The 25,095-nt window shown below is 52.0% G+C and overlaps 1 protein-coding gene and 1 long non-coding RNA gene across 14 annotated transcripts; one reads left to right on the forward strand and one right to left on the reverse strand.

The window, feature by feature from the left end:
- The first annotated feature begins 3,336 nt into the window (after positions 1-3,336).
- On the forward strand, positions 3,337-23,737 carry LOC124054594. Of its 12 annotated transcripts, none has more exons than XR_006842405.1 (7): positions 3,338-3,602; positions 4,462-4,654; positions 4,750-8,142; positions 8,489-8,690; positions 11,074-11,323; positions 22,135-22,544; positions 22,792-23,737. It is a non-coding gene; the product is annotated as an uncharacterized LOC124054594 (long non-coding RNA). The 12 variants fall into 12 exon arrangements; XR_006842409.1 differs by having other exon boundaries at positions 4,753-8,142; XR_006842406.1 differs by having other exon boundaries at positions 3,337-3,602; positions 4,462-8,142; positions 22,718-23,737.
- Positions 5,410-21,484, reverse strand: LOC124054573 (ephrin type-B receptor 4b-like). Of its 2 annotated transcripts, none has more exons than XM_046380750.1 (21): positions 20,697-21,484; positions 18,070-18,140; positions 17,729-17,871; positions 17,141-17,504; positions 16,657-16,819; positions 15,169-15,324; positions 14,388-14,533; positions 13,758-13,962; positions 13,541-13,668; positions 13,306-13,471; positions 12,962-13,058; positions 12,415-12,470; positions 12,209-12,322; positions 11,068-11,315; positions 8,527-8,673; positions 8,380-8,448; positions 7,980-8,029; positions 7,802-7,901; positions 7,338-7,531; positions 6,964-7,122; positions 5,410-6,854 (listed from the first exon to the last, which is right to left on the reverse strand). In XM_046380750.1, exons 1-21 carry the CDS (start codon positions 20,809-20,811, stop codon positions 6,749-6,751), a joined length of 2,997 nt encoding a protein of 998 aa, XP_046236706.1. In that variant the 5' UTR covers positions 20,812-21,484; the 3' UTR covers positions 5,410-6,748. The 2 variants fall into 2 exon arrangements, with proteins under 2 accessions (XP_046236706.1, XP_046236705.1); XM_046380749.1 differs by having other exon boundaries at positions 12,415-12,473.
- Positions 23,738-25,095: the final 1,358 nt, after the last annotated feature.

Genomic DNA, 25,095 nt, shown 5'->3' on the forward strand with positions numbered 1-25,095 from the left:
TGTGTGTGAGTGTGTGTGTGTGTGTGTGTGTGTGTGTGTGTGTGTGTGTGTGAGTGTGTGTGTGTGTGTGTGTGTGTGTGTGTGTGTGTGTGTGTGCATCTCATTGGTCAGATTTTCCTGACGGTGATGAAGCACAATGATGTGTGTGTAACTTCACACCTGTAGGAACACGATAACACACACTCTGTGTCAGGTGTGTGTGTCAGGTGTGTGTGTCAGGTGTGTGTGAAGACGAAGCAGCAGTGCAGTCTGGGTAATCCTCTGCAGCCTTCACAGAAGTCAGAGAATGCTGAGCGAACTCGAGCGGTCAGGAGCTCGCAGGACGCTGGACCTCCGGAGACGACGTCTTCCTGACAGATGTTGTCTCCCCGTCATCAGATCCACCGTCAGACTGTGGACACACAGAGACACATACACCCCCCCACACACACACTCACACACACATGCACACACACACACACTCACACACACATGCACACACACACACACATGCACACACACTCACACACACACACTCTGCAGACGCGAGACATCTTCTGAAACCGCCCCCCTTCAGAGAACCGAACGTCATCTCGCTGATGGCAGTCAGGCTTGTCTTTCGGTGAACAGGAAGTGGACACTGAGATCAGCTGATGAGTCCACAGCTGGACGCTGACGTCCATCAGAATGTCTCGTTAATGCGACTCGTGTTTGACAATTTTGTTGTGCAGCCGAGATGAACAAACTGAAGAACTTCTTCCAAAACATCAGCACCAAATATGTGATCCTTTTTTATTTCATGTTGTCATGGCGACATAATATGTGTGTGTGTGTGTGTGTGTGTGTGTGTGTGTGTGTGTGTCTTCCTGTCATGTTGACTCAAACACACATGATGTCCTGTTGGCTGCAGCTCGTCTCCACCCACAGTGTCGTCTGACAGGTTTGATCCCGTGAATCAATCAATCATCACATAAATACCTGAACTGTTCCCAGATCAGTTTCCTCAGAGCCTAACAGTCTGTCCCCTCTGGCTGTTGGACACGCACACGCACACTGACACACACACACACACACAGACACACACACACACACACACACACGCTCTCCTCCCTCCTGTTTCTTCGTTTCTCTGCCAACAATGTGCTCATTAAAGTGAAATAACACGTTGAAATGTTCCTTCCTATACATCACACACTGTGTGCGTGTGTGTGTGTGTGTGTGTGTCAGTGTCAATGTGTCAGTGTGTGTCTGTGTGTCAGTGTGTCTGTGTGTGTGTCTGTGTGTGTGGACTCGTTGCGGTCAGCAGCTGCTTTCTGTTAAAGCCAAACTGACTCTGGTGGTCTGGAAGTCGTTTCTGTCAGATGAGCTCTGAGACGAGAAGCTGCCGCCGCGTTCGGCTCGTCACATGACCCGAGGCGGCCATGATGGGTGCTGAGCGACTCCTCAGATCCTCTGCTGGAGTACAAGTACTGCTACAACAGAGTAAAAATACTGTGTGTGTGCTGCTGCGTGTGTCTCCACTCCTGCTGCAGTAACAGGAGGAACTTCAGCCTCCCGTCACACCTCGATTGGAGATGATTGATCAGCTGAGGACTGACCTCACATCACTGACCTCAGATCAGATCAGCTTCTGTTGGTTCTCCTTAATGAAGAGCTTCACTGTGTTTCTCTTTTCTTCAGTGTTTGTACAGACTCAGGTTACACACCCACACACACACACACACACACACACACACACACTCACTCACACTGACCTTTGACACACAGTCACCGTGTGTGTGTGTGTGTGTGTGTGCGTTGATGTGGACCACCTGTTGGACTGTGGTCTCTCTAGGTCTTGATGACCTACAGAGTGTGATGTCACTTCCTCCCCCTCATGTCACCATCGTGATGGTCTGAAGTCTGTGTGACGTCAGACCAACAGGACTTTGGCTCCATGTGTGATGATGAGGAGGATGCTGGCAGGTCTGGTGTGTGTCCACACACTCATCTGTCTGTCACCAGTCTGGTAACACACACACACACACACACACTCCTCATGTTCGTGTGTGTGAGACTGACTTCATGCTGACCTCCAGTCAGTTTGTTCCTCTCTGACTGAAGCACATTAACATGTGAGTGTTTGAAGCAGATTCTTTTGTTCCATCGTGTCATTAAAGTACACGAACACTGACTGAGTCCCTGAGGGCCGGGGGGGCCTCAGCCCGGGCCCCCACACCTCCTGAAGGGGGTCACGAGATAAACCTGATGGCTGACGAGAGAGAATCAAACCCAAATGTTTGGCACTCGGTGCTCAGGCCTCCTTCGAGTTTCAGCCAGATGATGTGAGAAGAGAAGCTCACTGTGGATGTGTTTCTTTCAAAGAGCCAACTAACTGCAAGGACGGCTCATCTGTGTTCTGATTGGCTGACAGAGATCCCCCTGGCCCCTCCCTTAAACATCAACATCACCACAGAGAGATGCAGCTGATCCAGTCAGCTGCTGTGTTCACACCACAGCATGACTCCACACCTGATCATCTTCAGCTCACCTCAGCAGCTCAGTTGGTAAAGTGTAGGACTCATGTGCTGAGCCTGTCTGTCCTCTGCAGTGGTCACAGGTTCAAGTCCCACCTGTGGCTGGTTTGATGTGTGTCATCCTATCTTTGTGCTCCCACTTCCTGTCACACCTTCAGAAGAAGATGAACTTTATTGATCCCACAGGGGGGAAATTCAGTTGTCATGGCAGCTCACAAGAACAGAAGAGAGTATAAAAACAGTTAAAAATATATGAAAAGAGTAATTAATTAACATTTTTTCAACACAGTACACTATACAGCTCTATACAAGTCCTCATAAGGGAGGAAAAGAGGACCAGACTGTTGAGCTGTACAGTCTAACAGCTGCTGTAGCTCCTTCCTACACTGAGGGTGTAGCAGTCTGCCGCTGAAGGAGCTGCTCAGAGCCTCCACTGTCTGATGCAGAGGGTGAGAGGTGTTGTCCATGATGGATGTCAGCTTGGCTAACGTCCTCCTCTCACCCACCTTCAGCTGTTCTATCTGAATGGCAAAATGGATGCATTCATGTATTTATTTATTTTACAAAATCATTTATTAATCTATAAATAAATGACTAAACTACACATTAATTCATTATTTTAGTATTGTAATGGGAAATGCTAATTAAAAAATAAGTAGGTTATTTTAAAAATAACTCAAATGAATTTGTAAATAAATTTCATATTTAAAAGTCTATTTTACAACTGGATTCACAAACGGAATTAAGAATACACATTTTAAACAGGCTCGGTCGTTTCCTTTAGTCCTCCGTCACTTCCTGTTCCGGTGAAACACGTCAGCCACAGGATGGGACGAGCTCTCTGATTGGTCAGAGAGCTCACCGAGCTTTGCAGTCTGGTTCGGTTCGTGCAGGTGGTGATGCGGGCCTGGTGGACTCTGGTGCAGACTGCGGTCTTCGGGACGGGAGGCTTGTGTTCCCGGCGTTGAGCCGTTCAGGTCGGGATCGAGACGGACTGACGGCTGCTGCTTCGCCGTCATCTGCTGGCGTCTGGAAACCGAACAGGAGCGGAAGACCCGAACCGCACACCGGAAGACTCTGAGTCTTCTGCGGCTCGTTGACTCTCAGGTTCGTCAGGGATCAGAAGCAGCGAGCGGACGGGACTTAGAGTCGTCTTTTAAACTCACCTGTTGATCGGAATCCCGCTGATCCCGATCAACAGGTGGACTCATGTTACTCCGCTTTAGCCTCCTGGCTTACTGAAATCCGTGTTGACCAGACGAGCCGCTCAGGTCTGCTGTCAGGTTCAGGTTTACACTCAGGTGTTGTGTTGTGACGCCGTTTCGCGTGTGTTCATGTGTTTTTCACGTGGGATTTCTGATGACGACACTCACCGTCTGAGTCCGTTAGGGACCTGCAGGTTCTGCTATGAGACCAGGTGACGTCTTTGTACTTTAGGCTCTGTGGTCGGCGTGAAGCTGGACTCTCTGGTGACGGTGGCAGAGAGGAGGACACTGGACAAACTGCTGGACATTATGGACAATGCCAGCCACCTGTGAAAGACTGAAAGACCATCAGACTCAAGAACTCCTTTGTTCCTCAAGCCATCAGGCTCTACAGCTCCGCTTCCTCTTGGGGGGAGGAGGGGGATACGGGGTACAAACAGGGTACACACAGAGTACACACAGAGTGCACACAGGGTACACACAGGGTACACACAGAGTACAAACAGAGTACACACAGGGTACACACAGAGTACACACAGGGTACACACAGGGTACAGAGGACAGAAGGGGAGGAGTGGAGCCACTCACTGTGCAGTAACTTATTAGCCATAACATGTCTGTATTTATTTTATTTTGTTCATATCTCTGCTTTCCATATTTAGCTAAAAGTTTATTGTTTTCTTGGTTTTTATTTATAAAAATAGTTGTTGTTTGTTTGTTGTTGTTTACAAACTGCCCTGTGTGCTGCTTTCTTACTTTAGAAGCTGCAGGAACTTCAGTTTCCCTGAGTGAGTCTGAGGGACATGAACACATGATGTCCTGTTGAGTCTGTCTGTGATGAGAACCTGAAGCTTCATGAAGCTCAGCACGAGTCCACAACGTGTCTGAAAGGAGGGAGGGGCTGCTGGGTGTCCTCCAGTCCTGTGAGCGTCCTGGACTACAGTCCTGCTGTTGGTGCGTCCAGGAGCTGCAGTGGATTCAGTCCTGAGCTCAGAGCTTCCTGCGAGGCCCACATGTAACCACTGAAACCTTTTTGTTCCCTCGTCCAGCAGATACACCAGCCCTGACGTGGAGAGGAGCGCTGTGCTGTGCTCACCTGTCCTCTCCCGTGCTCACCTGTCCCCCCGTCTTCACCCGTCCTCACCTGCCCCCCCCCCACCTGACAGAAGACCACAGAGGATGAAGCAGCAGGTTCGTACCTCACCGGGCCGTCCTGGTCTCTGACAGGATGTTGGTGTGACACCAGCTCGTGTGGTGGTTCTGGGTCTTTGTGTGCTCATGTTGTCCTGCAGCAGAGACTGAAGCTCTGAGGCCTTTAGGTCTGGTTCAGGTCTGGTTGTTGGTGTTTTTGGTGTGACTGAAACACAGTCTGCTGAGTCACACTGACTGGTGTGACTCAGCAGACTGATGAGCACAACACCCTGTTGGTTATTACTGCGGCAGTGAAAACCTGATGAGGGTCCGACAGCAGGCTGCCGGTTCACGGCCTGCCGGCTCTCAGGTCTCAGATGGTTCAGGTTCAGGAGCAGCTCAGCTCCAGACCTTCAGATCCTCATGTCTGTTCAGTGATTCAAACCAGGCTGAAAGTCCTGAACGTGGAGCAGCAAGGCCGGATTGTGTCTCCTGGTGTGTTGGTGGGACGTCACCAGAGACTGACGGTCTTTGGTCCTGATCCGTCCAGATTTGAAATGAAAGACAAACTCTTCTGGTTCTTTAAAACATTTCTTTAATGTCAGTTTAGTATAAAAACTTTGATCTCCTGCTCGTCAAATCAAATCACAATCAATCAGCTACAAAAAGTGCTAAAATACAAACCCACCCACAGATCTACAACCCAACGTGTCCAACATGTCGGTCCGTCTCATCCGTCCTCCCCACACTCACACAGCTTTGAAAAGTGATTTGGTTTGGTGTAAAATCAGCTGAAATGTGTTTTGTCTGTGGGAACAAAAGTTTCTGTCTGCAGTGTAAAAACTGGCAGTAAACCATAAACCGGCTGTGCTTTGCCCCCCTTCATGTCGTGGATCACCGCCACAAACTGCAGATTTTATATCAAAACTTCAAGTCTGGAGTCTTTAGTGTTTGGTATTAAATCAGCTGATCCCTCAGTGGATCAATAAAATCCACTCGACTACTTTAACTACTGCAAAGCCGCCATCAGGTCTCACAGTCCTGAAAGTCCTCCTGAAGGTCTCCACGGGTTCTTCACCTGAGGAGGCGGAGCACTTTGTTTTCAAAGTGTGGCACAAACATCCCAGAATATTCCTCACGGCGATGAAGAGTCCACGCGTCACACAACGAACCCCTTCAGGACGTCCTCGTGTTGCCGTGACGATGCAGATGATCAACCAGTCAGGCTGCAGGTCTGGTGAATTATTCCATCACTCTGTAAAACGTCCTGAAGGATTCCTCAGAAACGCTTTAGTAAAATCCCAGAAGATTCCTGACGGAGGATGAAGAGAGTCCGTCAGCGCTGGCTTACAGAAGTCCCTTCAGTCCGGACTTTAGTGGCATCAGATTCAGTTGTGACCATCAGCTGATCCTGTAACGGGTTTAGTTTCTACACCGGTGAGATCTAAACATCAGAGTTCAGTCCAGTCTGCTGGGATCCAATCCCAGCTGTGCCTCCATGTAGTGGGCGGGGCTTATTGAACAGCTTGGCCAAAGGGGGCACGTCTACGTCCAGTCAGAGCGTCTGTGAGGGACGTCTTCCGGCGTCCTCGCTGACTGGCTGCTCAATCTGGGGTTCAGGACGGGATTTAAGTCTACCTGACCAGAGCAGGAGGAGCTCTGCTTTTCCTGAGTGGGAGATGTTTGCTGTACTTTGGTGAGGTGTGACCAGCCAGGTGCTCCTTGTTTCTCATTGGTCAGAGGTCTGTTGCACCTGAATCTAACACTGAGTTTCTTGTGCTTGTGTCACAGCTCCGCTTCAGCCAGCGCCTCTGATTGGTCAGTCCTCCAGGGGGCGTTGCTTTCTCACACAGGTTGGATCAGTGTGAGCAGTGGGCAGCACCTGAGAGCAGTACGGCAGAGCAGGGCTGTGATTGGTCAGTAGAGAAGGGTGGGCGGAGCTTTGTGTACCCTGAGCGTCTGGATGGAGGAGAGCATTTTCTTTTGGTGGCCGGCGAGGGTGACGCCCACCCTGAGCAGGTCTCTGTGGAAACAGAAAGATCCATTCAGACAGGAAACAACCTGTCCGAGCCGGCAGGTACACGTAAGCAGTACGGATACACAGTACATGTACTTGATGCTGCGTGTCTTACTCGGTGTTGAGCTGTGAGACGATGTCCAGGCTGGTGAATCCGTTCTGCAGGAAGCTCTGCTCGTATCGCTCCATCTTTATGGCTCGGAGCCACTCGGAGACCGAGCCACAGGCTGAGAGAGGAGGGGGGACGCGCTGGTCCAACAGAGGCTGGGACGGGCTGGGAGACAGACAGGAAGGGACACAGACAGACAGGATTAATGACGCTGACAGGGGGACATGCAGAGGGGACTGTGTTGGTGTGTGTCCATGTTAATGGCTGTCAGTCGCTCAGCTGGATGTCCACACACACTCACATGCACACACACACACACGACGTGACCTCTGACCTTCAGCAGCCCATGTCCCCCCACCCCCCGAGTTAACGAGTCTCACCTCGGTCCCTCTGGGTGTGTCACCTTCAGGGAGGCGGGGTTTCGGATCAGCCTATCGAGTGACGCCACTACGTCGCAGAACCTCGGCCGATTGGCTCGTTCCTTCTGCCAGCAGTCCAGCATGAGTGCGTGCAGAGAGGAGGGACAGTCGGGCGGCGGCGGCAGGCGGTAGTCCTGCTCGATGGCGTTAATCACCTGATGGAGAGGGACAGACAGACGAGTGAGACAGGAGAAACAGACGAGTGAGACAGGAGAGACAGACAGACCAGTGTGACAAATGGAAGACAGATGCTGACAAACAGTCGTGACTTTTCCTTGTGGTGACTTTTTGATGAGGTGAAAGTGAAGCCGATGACCACAGAAACTAAAGTCCTGACTTGTCACTGAGTTCGTGATGCGTTCACTGCTGCAGGTGTTTTGTGTCGTGGTTTTGTTGCTACGTGGTGTCGTTGTGTGTTTTCTCACATCCTGGTTGCTCATGTCCCAGTATGGTCTTTCTCCATATGACATCACTTCCCACATGACGATCCCGTAACTCCACGCGTCGCTGGCCGACGTGAACTTCCTGCGGGTCAAAGAAATCATCACTTCAGTTAACTGCTGCTACACTGACGCGACTCCCGTCTGCAGTACCGATACTCACCTGTAGGCGATGGCCTCGGGAGCCGTCCACCGGATTGGAATCTTCCCTCCCTGGACAGAGAGGACAGGAGACAGTGAATGGACTGCGTTTAACGAGACCCTGAGGGACTCCAGCAGCCAGCAGAAGGAGCCAGTAAAACCAGAGCTGAGCCACAAGCACCAGTGTGAGTAAACCCGATCAGTGTTTTTAAATGTGACGTAATGCTCCTTTATGGCTCATAACTCAACATAACCTTTAACTTAACTTTTAGGTTTAATTCCACAGTTTAGATTTTAGAGAAGGTAGATTTTATATTAAAACATAACATCTACTAGATGCTTCAACAGAAACATCCAGTCCAACAGGTAAGACGGTCACTGGAGGCTAACATGCTAGTTAGCATCGTTAGCAGGTGACTCACCAGAGAGCTGGTGTACGTCGGATCAGAAGAGTTTTCAGTCAGGAACCTGCTGAGGCCAAAGTCTGACACCTGGAACACACAGAAAACCTGATGCATCTGACACACACAGACAGGTGTACAGGCGGACAGGCAGGCCGACCGTCTCACCTTACAGACCAGGTTGGAGTTGACCAGGATGTTCCGAGCTGCCAGGTCCCTGTGGACGAAGCTCATGTCGGACAGATACTTCATCCCCGCCGCAATCCCACGCAGCATCCCCACCAGCTGGATGGTGGTGAACTGACCGTCGTTCATCTGCAGACGGGAGACAGGTGAGCAGAGAGACAGGACGGGAGGCAGGATGGGAGGCAGGTGAGCAGAGAGACAGGACGGGAGGCAAGTGAGCAGAGAGACAGGACGGGAGGCAGGACGGGAGACAGGATGGGAGACAGGTGAGTAGAGAGGCAGGACGGGAGACAGGTGAGCAGAGAGACAGGACGGGAGGCAAGTGAGCAGAGAGACAGGACGGGAGGCAGGACGGGAGACAGGATGGGAGACAGGTGAGTAGAGAGGCAGGACGGGAGACAGGTGAGCAGAGAGACAGGACGGGAGGCAGGACGGGAGACAGGACGGGAGACAGGTGAGCAGAGAGACAGGATGGGAGACAGGTGAGCAGAGAGGCAGGACGGGAGGCAGGACGGGAGACAGGACGGGAGACAGGTGAGCACAGAGACAGGATGGGAGGCAGGTGAGCAGAGAGACAGGACGGGAGGCAGGACGGGAGACAGGACGGGAGACAGGTGAGCACAGAGACAGGATGGGAGACAGGTGAGCACAGAGACAGGATGGGAGGCAGGACGGGAGACAGGACGGGAGACAGGTGAGCACAGAGACAGGATGGGAGGCAGGTGAGCAGAGAGACAGGACGGGAGACAGGACGGGAGACAGGTGAGCACAGAGACAGGATGGGAGGCAGGTGAGCAGAGAGACAGGACGGGAGACAGGTGAGCACAGAGACAGGATGGGAGGCAGGTGAGCAGAGAGACAGGACGGGAGGCAGGACGGGAGACAGGTGAGCACAGAGACAGGATGGGAGGCAGGTGAGCAGAGAGACAGGACGGGAGGCAGGACGGGAGACAGGACGGGAGACAGGACGGGAGACAGGTGAGCAGAGAGACAGGATGGGAGACAGGTGAGCAGAGAGGCAGGACGGGAGGCAGGATGGGAGACAGGATGGGAGACAGGTGAGCACAGAGACAGGATGGGAGACAGGTGAGCAGAGAGACAGGACAGGAGGCAGGACGGGAGGCAGGTGAGCAGAGAGACAGGACGGGAGACAGGTGAGCAGAGAGACAGGACAGGAGGCAGGACGGGAGACAGGTGAGCAGAGAGACAGGACAGGAGGCAGGACGGGAGACAGGTGAGCACAGAGACAGGACGGGAGACAGGTGAGCAGAGAGACAGGACGGGAGGCAAGTGAGCAGAGAGACAGGACGGGAGACAGGTGAGCACAGAGACAGGACGGGAGACAGGTGAGCAGAGAGACAGGACGGGAGGCAGGTCAGCATTGAGACAGGATGGGAGGCAGGACGGGAGACAGGTGAGCAGAGAGACAGGACAGGAGACAGGTGAGCACAGAGACAGGACGGGAGACAGGTGAGCAGAGAGACAGGACAGGAGGCAGGTGAGCAGAGAGACAGGATGGGAGACAGGTGAGCAGAGAGACAGGACAGGAGGCAGGACGGGAGGCAGGTGAGCAGAGAGACAGGACGGGAGACAGGTGAGCAGAGAGACAGGACAGGAGGCAGGACGGGAGACAGGTGAGCAGAGAGACAGGACAGGAGGCAGGACGGGAGACAGGTGAGCACAGAGACAGGACGGGAGACAGGTGAGCAGAGAGACAGGACGGGAGGCAAGTGAGCAGAGAGACAGGACGGGAGACAGGTGAGCACAGAGACAGGACGGGAGACAGGTGAGCAGAGAGACAGGACGGGAGGCAGGTCAGCATTGAGACAGGATGGGAGGCAGGACGGGAGACAGGTGAGCAGAGAGACAGGACAGGAGACAGGTGAGCACAGAGACAGGATGGGAGGCAGGTGAGCAGAGAGACAGGACGGGAGGCAGGATGGGAGACAGGTGAGCAGAGAGACAGGACGGGAGGCAGGACAGGAGACAGGTGAGCAGAGAGACAGGATGGGAGACAGGTGAGCAGAGAGACAGGACGGGAGGCAGGACAGGAGACAGGTGAGCAGAGAGACAGGATGGGAGACAGGTGAGCAGAGAGACAGGATGGGAGGCAGGTGAGCAGAGAGGCAGGACGGGAGGCAGGACGGGAGACAAGTGAGCACAGAGACAGGATGGGAGACAGGTGAGCAGAGAGGCAGGACAGAAGACAGGTGAGCAGAGAGACAGGACGGGAGGCAGGACAGGAGACAGGTGAGCAGACAGACAGGACGGGAGGCAGGACGGGAGACAGGTGAGCAGAGAGACAGGACAGGAGGCAGGACGGGAGACAGGTGAGCAGAGAGACAGGACGGGAGGCAGGTGAGCAGAGAGACAGGATGGGAGACAGGTGAGCACAGAGACAGGGTGGGAGACAGGTGAGCAGAGAGAGAGGACGGGAGGCAGGACAGCAGACAGGTGAGCAGAGAGACAGAAAGGTGGGCTGTGAGACATGGTTTAATAGTGCACAGCAGCTGCCTGTCTCACCCTCAGGAAGCTGTCGAGAGCTCCGTTCTCCATGAACTCGGTGAGGATCATGACCGGACAGGAAGTGGTGATGACGCCCTCCAGGTGGATGATGTTGGGGTGCTGGAACTGACCCATGATGGACGCCTCTGACAGGAAGTCCCGCCTCTGCTTCTCTGTGTAGCCGCCCTTCAGCGTTTTAATGGCCACGTAGTTCTCCTTCCGGCCTGGGATCCTGAGCCGTCCACGACACACCTCGCCAAACTCACCTGGACAGGTACGTCACAGGGTTTTATTCATTACAGTGTCTTCAGATATCCAAACTCACCAGGTACGTCATCACATAATAATAAAGTCAAGATCAAGTCCCTCAGTAAAGTCTGGAGAGCTGAACTTCAGGTTCTGGGCAGCTGCTTGGCCCCTCTTGGGGGACCAGCGGACCCATCCATGTCAGATAAATGGCCCCACAAGACGACCAGATCCAGCACTGACCCCCTTGTCCAGAATGTGGATCATCTCAATAATTTTCTCCTGCCAGTCAGTCGCCAACAAGCAACAAACTGAAGGAGCCAATCAGAGCGCAGCCAAAGCAGAGTAAAGTAAAGTAAAGTGACATATTTTGTCATTGGAGGGAACTCACTCCAACGAAATTTGTTCTCTGCATTTAACCCACCCAAGTGACGTGCACACACACACAGCAAACCCGGGGCAGTGGGCGACCGCGTGCAGCGCCCGGGGAGCAGTGGGGGTTAGGTACCTTGCTCAAGGGTACCTCAGCCATGGACACCGGGACGGGGAATCGAACCAGCGATCCACCGGTTACGGGTCCGACACCCTAACCGCTGATCCACGACTGCCACAGAGGAGAGGTGTACTGTTCCTTTAAAGCTTGTGAGTACATACCAACACCTCTACAGCTCATACAGCACGTGTGCGTGTGTGTGTGTGTGTGTGTGTGTGAGAGAGTGTGAGAGAGTAAATGAGAGTGTGTGTGAGTGTGTGTGTGTGTGAGAGTGAGAGTGTGTGTGTGTGTGTGTGAGAGTGTGTGAGAGTGTGTGTGAGTGTGTGTGTGTGTGAGAGTGAGAGTGTGTGTGTGTGTGTGTGTGTGTGTGAGAGTGTGTGTGCTCTCTTCAGTCTCACTGCTCTTCAGGTTGCGGCTCACCTGCTCCGATCACCTCCTCGATCTTCACGAAGGACGCCTCAATCTCCTTGGCGAACTCCCTCACGGCCTCGTTGGGGTCCTCGTAGGTGAACGGGTCGATGTACACCTTCATCGCTACGGCAACAACACCTCATCATCATCATCACACAGCAGCAAACAGTGGATCAACACCTGACGATCACACAATCTGATTGGCTGAAACTCACTCTGCCCCATCTGGTAATGTCCACTCTTATCATTCATGTCCACGTCCCTCGTCCTCCTGCTGGCAGACAGACAGGCAGGGAGACAGAGAGAGAGAGAGAGAGAGAGAGAGAGAGACAGGCAGACAGACAGAGAGGGAGGGAGTGAGAGGGAGAGAGACAGACAGGCAGATAGGTCTTTAGTTTTTTTCTGCAGGATTCACTCACGCACACACGCACACACACATACACACACACTCACACACACACACACACACACACACACACACACGGACACACACACCCACACACACACGGACACACACACACTCACACACACACACACACCTCTCCCTCCTCTCTCAGGAATGTTATCTCTGTCTCTCTCAGAGTGTCGAGTTTCTCTGTCTTAATATAGTCAACATGTCCCACCCTGCTGTGTGTGAGTGTGTGTGTGTGTGTGCGTGTGTGTGAGTGTGTGTGAGTGTGTGTGACCTGAGGTCAGTGTTCCATTGTTCTGCTGAGGCAGGCAGGGAGGGAGCATCCTGAACACACACACACACACTCTTACCGGTAACAACACACAGCGATGATCACGACGGCGACGAGCAGCACGATCGTCATGGAGACGAGAACTCCTGTCAGCACCAGCTGAGAGTTAGCAACACCTTCAGAACACATCACATCAAGGAACCAATCAGCACTGATCACCAATCAATCATGTCTGAGTCCTGCAGACAGGCAAGCAGGGAGACAGGCAGGCAGGCAGACAGACAGACAGGGAGACAGACAGACAGACAGGCAGGCAGGCAGGGTGACAGACAGACGGGCAGAAAGACAGACAGACACGCAAACAGACAGGCAGGGTAACAGACAGACAGGCAGACAGACAGACAGACAGACACACAGTCGTACCTTCAGGCAGTGTGTTGAAGACGCTCGCCGTGCTGAATGATCCGTATCCGGCCTGGGAGCGAGCGCGGACCTGCACCTGATACTGGACCGCCCGCTGCAGCCCCGTCAGCACCACAGAAGAAGACCTGCTGGACACGTACTGCCACTGACCCGCTTCCTCGCCATCCTGATGATGACATCAACAGTTACATCACATTCCATCAGATCAGTTGTGTGTGTGTGTGCGTGTGTGTACCTTGGGGTTGTAGCGGAGCTGGTAGTCCAGGATCTGGTACTGGTTCTGTACAACTGGAGGGTTCCACTCTAAAGTCAGACTGGTCTCTGAGGCCGCCGACCTCCTCAGGCCGGATACTGGAGGAAGAACTACACACACACACACAAAGGTCCAAACCCGTCCAATGGACTACTGTAATGAAAGGCATTCTGGGTAATGTAGTGTATCTGATGTGTACCGTCTCTGCTGGTGGTGACGTTAATTCTGTCAGCGGCCGGTTCTGATTGGCTGATAGCAGAGACGCCGTTCACTGATTGGACGGTGAAGGTGTACTTGGTGTGTGGGCGGAGTCCCCAGACGATGACACGGCGCTGAGTCAGCCCGCGCTGCCCTGGCCGGTATATGACGCTGTCATCACACGGAGAACAGGAACGGACCAATCCCTGAAGAGGAGACAGAGGGGGGTGGAGTCAGCGGAGACTGGACTGGACTGGACTGGCTTCTGTAACTGGTCTGACTGGTAGAACTGGACTATCTGTTCTTATGCACAAACTGGTCTGGCTGTTCTCATTCGAACTGGTCTAACTGGTCCTGTGTGGTTCAGGTCTAACTGGCCCTGGTGGTTCAGGTCTAAATGGTTGTGTGTGGTTCAGGTCTAACTGGTCCTATGTGGTTCAGCTCTAACTGATCCTGGTGGTTCTGGTCTAACAGATCCTGGTGGTTCTGGTCTAACAGGCCCTGGTGGTTCAGGTCTAAATGGTTGTGTGTGGTTCAGGTCTAACTGGTCCTATGTGGTTCAGCTCTAACTGATCCTGGTGGTTCTGGTCTAACTGATCCTGGTGACTCTGTGCTTTTGGCTGAGGTGTACCCTGGAGGTGGTGGTCCCGCAGACGGAGCACAGGACTCTGTAGGTCAGGTCTCCCCGTCCTCCTCGTTCCAGCGGCTCGCTCCACTCCAGGGTCACCGAGGTGTCGTTGATCTGGCTCACGATGGAGCGGGGAGCCGAGGGGGGACCTGGAGGGGTCAAAGGTCACTGAGGTCAAACACGGGGTTCCTGTCACACCCTGAGTTCAGTCTCACAGGCAGATAAGTGCAGGATTTATGTCTGAGTTTACTTTTCTGTTAAAGAAACAACCGAAAATCGTTAGGACCTTCAGTCCGTTTGTTTCCTGCTCCTGACTGATGGAGGACCTGATCAGGTCAGAAGACTCACACACACACTGAAACCTAAAACCTGCACGTGTGTCATTTCTTACCTGTGTGACCCGAACATTACCACACATGCACAAGTGCACACACAGACACACACACACAGACACACACACACACACACATAGAGGTAATGAGCCTATTAATTTGACTAATTGTCATCGCCTGGAGCGATGTGGTTAAAGGGGCGGAGTCACGGTAATTAAAGGGGTATGAGGAGAGGATAATAGTGTGTGCGTGTGTGTGTGTTCAGGGTGTATTGTAGTGTTGACTGTGCCAGTCCTGTTTAACAGGGATCTGCTCCCCCTCCAGTTCCTGGTCCTGATCAGTGCTGTGAAAACACCTGATGATCCAGATGATGTCACAGTGATGTCATATCTCTGGCACCTCATGCAGGCAGGTGCATTGTGGGAGATGTAAACAAGCAGACAAAGTCTTACGGGTGCAGGCGGCGTGCGGTGGGTCGGAGTCGGCTCGATGGTAACCAGGACGACACAAGCAGGTGGCGGAGCCCGGGACTGGTGTGCTGCTGTAGGCTGGACAGGGTTCACACCCAGCTGGTCCTGACCCTGCCTTGAAGTGACCCGCCGGACAGGCTGGGGAGGAACGCAGGGTTAGCATTAGCATTAGCATCTCAAACACAGACAGCGTTGACGCCGAACTCCACTCAGTAAATCACATGTTGATTAATCCGCCACTGAAAATAGTCCCCAGCAAAGGCCCGACTCCCTGCGGTTTGATGAAAACTACAGCGAGCAGCTTTTCAAACATGAAGCCGGCAGGAAGTCAGACAGACTGACGGACCGACATGTTGGTTTGAGTCTGCAGAGACTCGACGACGAGAAGTTAAAAACATCAGCAGGCTGAAGCTTCAGCACCAAACAATGGAGACAGGATGAGAGACAGGAAGTGACCTTGACTTCAACAGGATGTGGAAAATGCCGCCATGATGTCATCACCGCATCTCTCGCCAAGCATGCACACACACACACACACACACACACACACACACACACACAGAGACAGACAGACACAAATACACTCAGACACACTTGAACACCCCCCTTCTGTGTGGCTGTTTCATGTTTAACCAGAAGCAGGGCGACACCCCCCCCCCGGTGCCACCGCTGCAGCACTTCCTGGTTGCAGTCAGCTGACCTCTGACCTCACAGAGAATAACAGGAAGCTCCTCTGGTGACCTCACGCCGCCTTCAGGAAACGTGCAGCCGCCACAGGAGTGACGGCTTCTGTGACATCTCAGCTCGCCATGCAGCCATGATGCTGATCACCTTGTTCAGGTGTCCATAACCAGGTGACTCAGGGAAACACGCTGACGCACACTGCACACACCTGGTCACTACGAACCCGCCTGCAGCAGGTGTTGGACACGTGAGCTGAACTCTGTGTTGTTTTGTCTTCGGTGTACGTCCCCTCCCCCGACCACAGGAAGTGGGCGGCTGCTTCACTGTGAGGAACTCAAACGCATCTCAACGGGGTTCATCTGCATCATTTGCTCTGTGAGTGTTTCAGGTCACAGGAGGTTCAGACTTCTCCTCCTGTCAGACTGTCAGCACATCTGTCTCTGTCATTGTCTCCAGGTCCTCTGAGTGTGAACTACTGGGCTCTGTTTACACTGAGTGTGTGTGTGTGTGTGTGTGTGTGTGTGTGTGTGTGTGTGTGAGAGAGATCTGGACAGAAAGAATTTTAAGTGCTGATAGTGAAGACACACACTTCACCTCTCACACTGAAGATGCTTTTACTTTGTAAGCTCGGTGACGGTGCTTTTACTTTGTAGAGTGACTGATGGTCCGAGCTGTTTGTCGTCAGGTGAGCGTTCAGGTCTCAGCAGGTTTTGGTCTGAATCAGGTCTCAGCACGTCGAGTCGCTCAGACTAAACGATGGGGCTTTTATTTTGTAAGCTCTCTTACCTTGACAGCGCACGTCAGTTTCACCCGCCTCGTATCCGGGGCGACAGGCGCAGCTGGATGTTGGCTGCCCCACCCACTGCCCGTCCTCGCCGCAAAGCATGCTGGGTGGTCGCGACTGCTCGCCGGGTGGAGTCACAGCGTTCTCCACACACACGCCCTGAGCCTGCAGCACACACACAAAAGTTTCAGAATTAAAGCCTGTAAATGAAGCTCACTGACTACTGCACAATCAAAGTACTTTTACTTTTGAAACTACGTAATGTGGTGCTTTTACTTTGTAAAGTAAAGGAGAAGCAGTACATTTATTTTGTAATCCACCTGACTAAGATTTTATTTCATCAACTAAATAAAATAAATAAAAGACTTTTATTCTAGAAACCAAACACTGAGATTTTTATTTTGTTAGATTAATGACTTCCTTTTTGTTCAGGAGCTGACGTGATCACGCTGTTCACGCGTCAAGATGGGTCATGTGACTGCTTACCTGCTCCACCAGCGAGTGGGGGACGGTTTCAGGGAAGGAGGCGAAGGCACGGCGGAGGGGCGGACATTTCCTGTAGAAGACGCGTACGGAGAGCAGCGCCATGCAGGCGCCCTGGCTCTGGAAGGCCAGGTAGAGCCCCGCCCCCCCCAGACGCTCCAGGCGCAGCAGCTTGACGTTGGAGCGCTTCTCGCCGCCAGGCCGCAGCAGGTGGTCGGCCGCCACCGTGGCCACTTTGGTGTACGGGTTCTCCATCCAGGACGGGTGAGTCGGCGTGGCGTCGTCGCTGTCAGACGGGTAGTAATAAAGGTTGAAGGTTTCTTTACAGTGACGCCGGTTCAGACCGGAACAGTCCATCATGGAGAACCTGGAGGAACAATCGTCGGTCAGGTCGCCGATCATCAATCAATAACTCAGAAATCTTATTGATCGACATCTTTCATCATCCTGATGTCCAATCAGGAAAGTCTGACACGACCTTTTGCAGCAGTTTGTTTTCTAATTCAGACTATAACAGAATTTATTTGATCTTAATGGAGATCAATAACTCAGAGCCGACATTCGCTGGCTTAACAGATCAAATCGACCAACCGGATTTCAGCGTAGAGGGTGGTCGCCGCCCCCCGGGGGATCCAGCGTGTCCTCAGCCAATAGGAGGACGGACTGTCCAGAGTGCAGATCTGATAGGTCCGCACGCTGTTGGCCTCGTCGTCCAATCCGCTCACTTCCTCCCACTGCAGACAGGCAGACAGACAGACAGGCAGAAAGAAAGACAGACAGACAGACAGACAGGCAGGACATCAGCAGCTGTTGATTAGTGTTCTTTATTGAAGTTATGGTAAACATGATGGTGTGTGTGTGTGTTGTGTGTGTGCGTTTGTCAGTCTCTGTGTGTGTGTGTGTGTTGTGTGTGTGTGTGTGTGTGTGTGTACCCGGGGATCATCAGCAGGATGGTTGGTCCAGCGCAGGTCAGATGTTTCCAACTTGGTGTTCATCAGCACCTCTGAGAGACAGACAGGTGGAGTCAGTGAGACAGGAACACACACACACACACGGACCCCCAGAGTCCTGGTCCACGTGTGGACTTGGAGGGTCTGTGGAGCCCCTGGACGTTCTGTTCCTTTAATGCTGAAGACACTAAACTAAATCAGAGTTTACATTCAGTGTTCAGCTGTGACCTCGAGGTCTGAGAAGCAGCTCGTGTCCAGAGGGTCGCGGGTTCGATTCCCCCCGGACTGTCAGGAAAGACATGTGTGTGTTGGAGGGATTAGTTAACCCCCCCCCACATTAGCCAGATGATGTGCCCTTGAGCAAGGCACCTAACCCTCAGTTTGCTCCCTGACATGGCAGCCCACTGCTCCTGTGTGTGTGTGTTCAACTGAGGACGGGTCAAAAAGAGGAAACATTCAGTGAGTGTAAAAATACATAAACTGCCAATGAAGCTGATTCTTCTTCACTCACAGCCTGTGTGTGTGTGTGTGTGTGTGTGTGTGTGGTTCACAGTCACACACACACACACACACACTACAGAGAGCTTCATTCCTCAGCTGCTGCTGAGCAGAACGATGAAATGGCTGCTTCCCCCTTTTCTACACTGTAATTACACACACGCACACACATACACACACACACACACACTCACACACACACACACACACACACACACACACACACACACATTCACACATACACACACACACACACACACACACACACACACACAGACTCTTCAGTTCTGATCGTTGGTTAATTAGAAAGAGAAGTTACTGAAGCAATTAGAGGAGATGATTGTGTGTGTCTGTGAGTGTGTGTGTGTGTGTGTCTGTGTGTGTGACAGGCAGGTCGTCCACATGTTATTGATCCTGTTAGCTGACTGACACAAATCACACGCAGACTGAAGAGTATTGCAGTACTGCAGTATTTTCACAAAGTATTTTAACTGAACCGAGAACTTCATCAGATATTCAGGTGTACAAATACTGTCTGTCTGTCTGTCTGTCTGTGTGTCTGTCTGTCTGTCTGTGTGTGTGTGTGTGTGTGTGTGTGTCTGTCAGGACCATCACGGTTCAGGTGTGTGATGTCATGTGATCAGAATTCGTATTCGACCTCAAAGTGTTCAATACTGTCAGCTCCTCTTCAAACACACATCGACATCACAGCCCGAGCCAATTAAAAATCTGTGTGTGTGTGCGTGTGTGTGTAGTGCGTTTAGACTGTGTACACACACACACACACACACACACGCTCTGTAAACAGTGTATGTGGTGATAAGAGTGCATGATGAGGACACAGAATTTACCATGACAACGCTGGCGGGATGTTTACACAAGACACTCGCCTGAGTGTGTGTGTGTGTGAGTGTGTGCATGTGTGTGTGTGTGTGTGTGTGGCCTCGTGCTGTGACTTGCTCTCTGATAAACTGATCATTTGGCCTCTTTTTCTTTTCTTCGAGTTCAGACTCCAGTCTGAGTGTGTTGGGCCTGACAGCACCTGGATCAGGTTCTTGTCTGCTGTGGGTCAAACTGGTCCCAGTTTGTGTTGGTCCTGTCCTGTACTGCTGTCTCACTGGGCTGACTGGGCTCAGGGACCAGGTTTAACTGGAGCAGCTCAACACTCTTATTTTGAAAAGTCTCACATACGTGTCACCTTATTGTGAAAACGATCACCTCTCACACGTGTGTGTGTGTGTGTGTGTGTAAATCGTCTCCCAGTCAGAAACTGAAGCCCTGACAGAACAAAGAGGAGCTGCAGGCTGAAACCAGAACAACAGAACAAAGAACAGACGGAGGACAGACAGAGACAGACAGACAGACAGACAGACAGACGGGGACGCACAGAGGAACAAATCAAACTAACCCTCCGATCAACAACCAAAACTTGAACCAGTCGGAGCCACTGAACCACCACAGTTTGAGTCCACACTCCAGTCTGTGGGGCTCAAAGTGGGGCCCAGGGGCCCAAAGGGGGCCGCTGTGGGGTTCGATCAGGCCCTTGAGCAAGGTACCTAACCCCCACTGCTCCCCGGGCGCTGCACGCGGTCGCCCACTGCCCCGGGTTTGCTGTGTGTGTGTGCACGTCACTTGGGTGGGTTAAATGCAGAGAACAAATTTCATTGGAGTGAGTTCCCTCCAATGACAAAATATGTCACTTTCCTTTCCTTTCCTTTCCTCAGGTCATCTGAAGAGTTTTGTTCTCTGTGTTTCATTTCAGTAGAACCTCAGATGTTCTCGTTCTGAGCAACAGAGCAAAGACTGGTGTGACAAAGAACAGGATCGACTCTGACAGGAACCGGTTCTGCTTCTGAAAGAGGTTTAAACCATCAATCAATCATCAATCGAGAGACAAGAGGAGAAACGATTTAAAGGACCAACAGGATCCTCAGGTGAGGGACCTTCAGGACCACATGAGATGTTCTGGACCCGAGGGAGGACGTTTACAGTCCAGTCAAAGTGTTCAGAGCTCAGATTCTATGCAGAACCTCACTCACGGTTCAGCTGAAACACCATCAGAACACCTGATCTACCTGACTACGGCGGCGGATGAAGGACAAACTTCTTACCTTCGTCGGCCCTGCAGCGGCTCAGCAGCAGCAGCGGGAGGAGGAGCAGCTTCAGCCCGCGGGGGGACGACCGTCCCGGGGCCGCAGCTGCCCGCAGCCCCACCCGAGCCTCCATACCGGAACAACCAGATCCAGACCCGATCAGACCCGAACCGTGATCCGCCGGGCCAGAGCCGATCAGACGTATCGATCCCTGATCACTGACCGTCAGCTGGGCTCGCTCTCCGCCGGCCGTGCGCGCCTCATTGGAGCCCAAAACCCCCACAGACGGACTTCAGTTCAGGATGTTAAATCAGGAATTAATCCGTCGAGCGCGGGAGGACAAAACGCCTTCACATCGCAGATAAAATCCCAAGATGGACGCCCCAAAGCTGGAAAAGTTCAAAAAGAAGAGAGAAGTCCCCCCGGTCCTCTGACTGTCTCCGTCTGACTCCAGTCCTCTCTCATCCCTTCATCCCGTCTCTTTTCCGTCTCTTTGTGTCCTCTTTTCACTTTGTCCTCCGACACGGCGGAGCGGGGCGCGACGGGCCCGAGGCCGGGAGAGGAGCGCTGCGAGGCGGCCTGCTGAGCGCAGAGGGGCCGGTGGGCCAGCTGGAGGGGGTCTCACACACACACACACACACACAGAGCAGGGGGGTCCCGACCAGTCCGGACTCCCGGTGTGCGTCCTGCCGCCCCGGCGATCCCGCTTTGAGTCTGCTTTTCCTGCTAAAACATCCAGAAAGTCGCAGCGGAGAAAAGTTGGGACAAAAGCAGTCGGAGTCAAGTTTCCACCTCTGGACGGAGACCGCAGGACACGCCCCCTCCGAGCGCTCTGATTGGCTGAGCGCTCTGTCGATCATCCGGGGGCGGGGCCGCACAGGCTGAAGGAATGCGTCTGTCGCTCTGTGCCTGTCTGTCGCTCTTCACTGAACACACGCGTTGCAGTAAAACACAAACAAATAGAAGTACTTCATCAGTACTTCATTAGTTCTTCAGTGACAATAACACTGTGTAAAAGTACTTTGTACAAGAGCTCATTATACAGAAAGATATCGCATCACTGCTGCAGTCATGTATTCGTCACTTTAATATTACTGAGAAAAGTAAAAAGGTACTACAGTAGCAGCGTTAAATGGAAGTACTCTAGTATAAATACTACTTCAACGGTGATTTTAAAGTGTGTGACGTGTGAAGTACAACTCAGTGTGTGACGTGAGGACACAACAGGCTGCCGTGTCCTCTGAGACATCCCATAATAAGAAGAACAGCTGATTCAAAGCACACAGAGTTTCTGTTTCTGATCACTCACCGTGTGTGAGAGTGAGACAGGTGGAGGGGGAGCGACAGGTGAGCAGGTCACGTGACTCCGTCAGCATCAGCTTGTGCTAACTTTGTTCAGCCTGAATGTTTAAATGAATTATTATTTTGTGATTATTGATCATTTGTCACCTCACAGCAGGTGAAACTGGAGCACAGAGACCAGAACAGACCAGACCAGAACTCCCCCCTCCTCTGTGAGCGGAGGTGTGAACGAGCCGAGAGGGAGAACAAAACGACTGGAGGACAGGGAGGAGGAGGAGGAGGTGGAGGAGGAAGAGGAGGAGGAGGAGGAGGAAGAGGAGAAGAAGAAGAAGAGGGGTGGGGGTTTGACATACAGGTGTTAGCCCCGCCCCCTCCAGGATGATGTCACTGCGTGTTATCATGTGGGGGATCCAAACACGTCACAGGAGACGCTTACTGGAATACTACACATTAATAAGACTGGAGGTACTTGTACTTCACTTGAGTACTTCCATTTTCTGATTTCTACAACACAACAAACTGAACTCAGCGGCAGCAGTAAAAACACTCCCATCGTACTGCAGAGTGAGTACTTTTACTACTTTAAGGTGTTTGTACCAGAGTATTTGTACACAGTAGTTACCATGAAACTCTCCGGCTGATTGCAGTTATTTGCTGTAGTTTTGTTAAATGTGCAGTAATTTTAAATGTTGATTCAAATTTTAAATTTGAATGTGACTTTTTGTACTTCTACTCAGAAACTGAAGACAGCAGGTGTTCTCTCATTGGAGCAAACCGACGCTGATGTCAACTTCCTGCGTTTTATTCTCAGACTGCGTCAGGACAGACGAACTGCGGTTTGACTGGAGACGAGTTGGATGAAGACGCTGAAAGAAGCCGCAGACGTCCCATAATGCACTGCTGGACTGTCAGCCTGAAGCCTCACAGTGTTGGACGCCCCCGTCCCCTCGTCAGGTGTCCACCGTGTCCACCTGGTCTGACTGTCATGTCAGAGTTCTGGTGCACTGAAGGCTGAATGAACCTGCTTCTGTCCACCTGACACGCCTCCTCCCCCGTGCAGTCCGCACCTGAGTGCGAACCTCCCCCACCTCCCCCTCTGAATCCACAGAGACAGGAAGTGTTAGCCAGCCAATCAGAAGGTGAGTAAACACTGAACCGTCTCATGTTGCAGCTGACTTCTGGGGCAGCTGTGGCCCTGAGGTTTGAGGAGCAGCTTGTGACCGGAGGGTCGCCGGTTCGATTCCCCTCCAGACTGGCAGGAAAAATCTGGGTGTGGTGGACTGATTAACAATGCTCCCCCCTCCATTAGCCAGCTGATGTGCCCTTGAGCAAGGCACTTAACCCGCTCCCCGAGCAGCCCACTGCTCCTGTGTGTTTCACTGCATGTGTGTGTGTGTGTGTGTGTGTGTGTTCAGTCAGTGATAGTTACATGCAGAGAAGAATTTCAGTGTTTGTGAAAACAAACTGACAATAAAGTTTGAAGTTTCTGAAGTTCAGCTCATGCAGGACTTCATGTGTGATGTCATCATGAACAGCTGATCTGAGTTCAGGTCTTCTGAGTGACCTGTGGCCTGTTCTGCTGTCTCAGATCTGACTTTCACAATAAGAGTCTCCTTTGTCACATATCCATATGACATCACATATGCTGCTGCCTGCTGGGGCAGCTGCCTGAGGGTGAGGGACACTAACAGACTCAACAGAATCATCAAGAAGGCCGCCATGTTGTGGGAGAGGAACTGGACTCTCTGACAGTGGTGTCTGAGAGGAGGATGTTGTCCAAAATAAGGACGATACTGGACTTTCCCTCTCACCCTCTCCACAATGTGCTGATCGGCTACAGGAGCTCGTTCAGCAACAGACTCTGACTCCCATGATGCACCACAGAGCGACACAGGAAATCATTCCTGCCTGTCGCCATCAAACTGCTAAAGTGCAGAGTTAGCAGAGTGACCGACACACTCACTCACTTTATATATAAAATGTGTATATGTACACATGTACATACCTGTATTTTTTTAGATTTATACTTATCTTGTTGGTTATCCTATTTTTATATCTTTCACTTCCTTTCTTGGTTGGGAAAACTGCAAGTGCAAAGTCTGTATGGTAGAATTTCCCTTCGGGGATCAATAAAGGACTTCTGATTCTGATTGTCAGAACATGAGAACACGTGTGCTTCATTCATCACACATACAACACAACCTCCACACACGGAAAGGAAATACACTGCTCAAAAACATAAAGGGAACACTAAAATAACACAGATCTGAATGAATGAAATATTCTTATTAAATACTTTGTTCTTTACATAGTTGAATGTGCTGACAACAAAATCACACAAAAATTATCAACAGAAATCAAATTTATTAACCCATGGAGGTCTGGATTTGGAGTCACACTCAAAATTAAAGTGGAAAAACACACTACAGGTTGATCCAACTTTGATGTAATGTCCTTAAAATGAGTCACAGGGCGCCAGTGGCCAATTTGCCAATCTTGGTGTTCTCTGGTAGGTGCCAAACGTCCCTCACGGTGTTGGGCTGTAAGCACAACCCCCACCTGTGGACGTCGGGCCCTCATACCACCCTCATGGGGTCTGTTTCTGACCGTTTGAGCAGACACCTGCACATTTGTGGCCTGCTGGAGGTCATTTTGCAGGGCTCTGGCAGTGCTCCTCCTGTTCCTCCCTGCACAAAGGCGGAGGTAGCGGCCCTGCTGCTGGGTTGTTGCCCTCCTGCGGCCTCCTCCACGTCTCCTGATGTACTGGCCTGTCTCCTGGTAGCGCCTCCACGCTCTGGACGCCACGCTGACAGGCACATCTCGTATTGCCACAGCTCACATTGATGTGCCACCCTGGATGAGCTGCACTACCTGAGCCACCTGTGTGGGTTGGAGACTCCGTCTCATGTGACCACCAGAGTGAAAGCACCGCCAGCATTCAAAAGTGACCAAAACATCAGCCAGAAAGCAAAGGAACTGAGAGGTGGTCTGTGGTCACCACCTGCAGAACTCACTCCTTTATCTGGGCTGTATGCTAATTGCCTATAATTTCCACCTGTTGTCTCTTACATTTGCACAACAGCATGTGAAACTGATGGTCAGTCAGTGTTGCTTC

This window comes from Scatophagus argus, chromosome 23 (assembly GCF_020382885.2).
Source record: "Scatophagus argus isolate fScaArg1 chromosome 23, fScaArg1.pri, whole genome shotgun sequence".
Lineage (NCBI taxonomy): Eukaryota > Metazoa > Chordata > Actinopteri > Scatophagidae > Scatophagus > Scatophagus argus.